The sequence below is a fragment of the Oryzias melastigma genome, linkage group LG8 (assembly GCF_002922805.2).
Source record: "Oryzias melastigma strain HK-1 linkage group LG8, ASM292280v2, whole genome shotgun sequence".
NCBI classification, from domain to species: Eukaryota; Metazoa; Chordata; class Actinopteri; order Beloniformes; family Adrianichthyidae; genus Oryzias; species Oryzias melastigma.
In genome coordinates, this window is record NC_050519.1 from 19,949,764 (window position 1) to 19,953,460 (window position 3,697).

The window sequence follows — 3,697 nt, forward strand, 5'->3', positions numbered from 1 at the left end:
ATGTCTATGGAGCTAAATAGGAGCCAATATTTAAAACCCGAATAAACAACTTGAAAAAAGTATTTGTGTTTGGCCAAAAAAATTAAAAATATCTTGAAACATTTTGCTATTCTAAAATAAACGTAATCATTTTCAGCTTCAAACGTTCTGTTTTTAGGTTTCAAAACTCAAAATTTCAATTTGAAATATTTTTTTCACTTTCTACTCATTTTTATTCCCGGTTTTGAATCTGAAAATTTCAGTTTAAAAACTTTAGACTCCGTTGTGGTGCATTGGGGCGGGGCTAACAAAATGTTTTGACATTGAAATTTTAAGTTTTGAAACCCCAAATCAGAACATTTGAAGCTGAAAAATGATCATGTTTATTTTAGAATAGCAACAACTTTTGGATATTTTATTTTTTTCTGGCCAAACACCATTATTTTTTTTAAGTTATTTTATTTGGATTTCAAATAACATTGGCCCCAATTTAATACACTTTAAAGCAGATTTCAGATCATCAGAACAAACATTTGTAAACTAAACTCAAAACTTTCTTTCTTCTTTCTTACTTCTTTAAAAGACAAACACTGAGACTGATTTCCAAAATGCTTGTTTATTTGACACAAAACATACAAATGTCCCCAACAAATGCAAATTTCTCAATATTTTTGATAAAATCTGATAAAATCCCTGACAGCAGAGCAGGTCTTGATTATATTGGTTATAAAAATAACGAAAAAATAATAATAAATGGCAAAACACATGGTTCAAGCACATCCCGCAAAGCCCCAAAGTGGTGGGAAGGTGTGATAACTGCAGATTCAAGTTATCCTGAGATTAAGGAAGAGATGAGCGGGGAGGTTCTACACGGCTGTAATGGCAGCTTGCATAATTTGGGGTTGTAAGGGGATTTGAGCAACACTGGAAGCTTCCCAAAACCAAAGTTAACAGCAGGTAAATTAAAGTGTATGTGGGGTGGTGAACTGCGTTTTGGGGGTTAGAAGCCACGACTCCCCGCTGGTCTGTAGGCCTGTGGCAGTCGATTTCGAGCTCCGAAGTATTTCTGGTAGGCTTGCTGGTAGCCAGAGTGATAGGCGTAGAGGCGGCAGGGGTAGTAGTCCTCGCAGGTCTCCGCACGCATCTCGGCTGGAGACTTTCTGGGCCTGCAGGACGGGGAGAGGCTCATTCAAGCATTCATCCTGCAGTGCAGCTTCTGTGCTTTTTGCTTGGACAGCAGCACATGTTGATGTTTTAATGATCTTAATGATCCTTGTCTGAGGAAGCTTCAGTTTATGAGTGCGCGGCATGTGAGCTGTAAATAAAGTCTGAGCTGTACCTCCAGACGCTGAACCGGTTGATGGCGGTGCCTCTGGGTGGGTTGAAAACATTGCGCCTCTGTGTAGTTATGAACGAGTTGGCTCGGTTTCGAGGAACAAACAAATCTGGAAGCATAAAACAATATCAACAATATCCGGGCATCTGACAAGTAAACAAAGCAGTGTTAGCAAGCATGAAGCATGCATCACCTTCAAAGGATTCTGTGCTTTCATGAGAATCTGTGGGAGAAAGATGGAATTGGGTAAATGAAGGAATCACGTCTGTGTGTGAGGATGTCTGGAAGGCTCTATATACCATAGCAGACGCAGAAAGAGACCGCGGCACAGAGTGCCAGGAACTGCAGAAGGCTCCTCATCCTCCAGCGTTTGATCTGCCTGACGGCTGGAAAAAAGAGGGTTTTCAGTGAGTCATGTCAGAGCTGCGAAGGAACTTAGAGAAAAGGTGAAAAAAAATGGATTATGTTCTGAATGTGTGGGCAAATTTATGCTTGCGGTTTGTGCATGACGGCTGGAAGGGGACGCATAAACAGTTCATATGTATACGGCTGCTCACTGCCCGTGTGCAGCAGAAATCAAAGACGCCATTCATGCATGAAGAGGCTGAAGTCCAGCTTAATCTGCAGCACTCCACTCAGTTTGCAGGGCAGTGAATAGCTGTCAGGCGGCCAAATCACTCGCTTTTCCTCAGCAGATGGTAAAAAGTCTGCTGGCATCATTGCAGCATCTGCACACCTGAAAACTCAACGTTTGAACACACCACAGAGCCTGCAAAACTCTCATCTCCCGTTCTTTGGTTTTGAGGATTCGGATCAGCTCGAGCAGGAAAAAAAAATCCCAAAGACGTTGACAGAAGTCAGTGAAACCTGGATGCTGAGTGAAAGAGCAGAACTGTCTGCGTCTCAGTAGGAGTTCTGCTGGGTCTCTTCCCTGCAGACCTGATGTGCTTAAGTCATTGGAAAAAAGCAGACAGCCGCCCAGACTCATGGATTTTACTCACATACAAAAACTTTACCAAACTTTTCTATAAAAATGATATTAGTAAAAGAAAACTTACTATATTTTTAAAGAAAGTGAAAGTTTAAAGAGATTATTTGCTCCGCAGTACTTACTGTGTCAGATTACAGGGAAATTGGTATAATCTGAATTTTCTCCAGAGGAATATGTCGTCATTCTAAACAGCTAAAGCTTTTATACGCATCTCCAAACCCCCCACCCCCTTTCGTTTTTTACCTACCATCTACCTCCCCCCACCTCCTTCCCAGCCCTCCCTCCTCCCTCGCCGTTTTATCAACCCCCTTTTCCACCAGCTAATCAGGCCGGTCGGTGTTGGCTCACTCTCTCCGGACTCCCACGCCTCCGCCGAAACAGAGCGGAGCTGTGGAGGGAGAGGACGTCCAGGAGGAGCGAAGACAAACAGAAAACTGAGGGAGAGGAGGGTGAGGAAGGGTTGGCACAGCGATGCAGGGAACCTGCTTCATCACAGGTATATGAAAATATTTGCAGCCCTTTGGCAGAGCGATATGAAAGGGAGATCCGGCATCCTGTAGGACTGCCTCAGAGATCAGCATTATTTCAATAATTCTGCTCAAAATTCTAATAAAAGATTCAAACATTGAAATGATTGTTTTTGCTTGTAGCTCCTCTTGAGGGACACCAGTAATGATCCCTGCAGTGAGAGAAATTGAATAGATTCTTTACACTTTAAGGCCCAGTCCCACAGGATTTGACGGCCATATCAAAGGAAAAAAATTAGGAAAATCTGCCACTCAAGCTGAGACACGTTAACTTTTGGTCAAAAGTGATAGATAAATGCATGTTCATGGAATAGCAGTGATACAGACGCCGGAGTCCATTCCACTGCCACTCCACTACCAGAGCACTGCTTAATCGCGTCCTCCCACGGGTAACCCCAACAAGGGGTTCACACGTGCGCACAGGTGTTATTTTGGTGCCAAGTTACCACCGCTTCATGGTGTCTTATCGTGGCCATTTCACTGCGCAATCATGGCTTAGCACAGATGCAAAACAGCCACTCCACTGCCTAATCACGGGAAAGATCGGATTTATTGCATTTTATAATGTCTAAGAAGAAGGGCTCACCAAAGAAGAAAGCTCCCAGGAAGGCCAGGTCCAAGGCTTCCTTCTTCTTCTTTGTCTCCTCCTCTGGGCAAGGGTACGATGGAGCTGTACGAGACAATTTTGTTGGTCTTGTAGCATGAAAATGAGAATATCCCTACCCTAGAGGTTGATGTGTACCCATGAAATCTACACTCCAACTGACGAGAGATCAACAAAATTGTTTTTTTATATAGATCTGAGGCACGAGATACAGCAGTGAAGCAGGAGTGGTTAGGCAGTGAAACGTCATTGGTACGAAC

General features: G+C 43.1%; 1 protein-coding gene across 1 annotated transcript; it reads right to left on the reverse strand.

Moving 5' to 3' along the window:
- Positions 1 to 575: 575 nt before the first annotated feature.
- Positions 576 to 2,561, reverse strand: LOC112146601 (matrix Gla protein). Its single transcript, XM_024272500.2, has 5 exons — positions 2,429 to 2,561; positions 1,615 to 1,701; positions 1,509 to 1,538; positions 1,319 to 1,424; positions 576 to 1,145 (listed from the first exon to the last, which is right to left on the reverse strand). The coding sequence occupies exons 2-5, from the start codon at positions 1,673 to 1,675 to the stop codon at positions 980 to 982; spliced, it is 363 nt and encodes a 120-aa protein (XP_024128268.1). The 5' UTR covers positions 1,676 to 1,701; positions 2,429 to 2,561; the 3' UTR covers positions 576 to 979.
- Between the last annotated feature and the right edge of the window lie 1,136 nt (positions 2,562 to 3,697).

Coding starts and splice junctions, on each gene's coding strand:
- LOC112146601 (XM_024272500.2), bottom strand. CDS start 1,675: ATGAGGAGCCTTCTGCAGTTCCTGGCACTCTGTGCCGCGGTCTCTTTC. Junction 1,539..1,614: donor CTCTTTCTGCGTCTGCTATG/GTATATAGAGCC, acceptor TTTCTCCCACAG/ATTCTCATGAAAGCACAGAA. Junction 1,425..1,508: donor AAGCACAGAATCCTTTGAAG/GTGATGCATGCT, acceptor TTATGCTTCCAG/ATTTGTTTGTTCCTCGAAAC.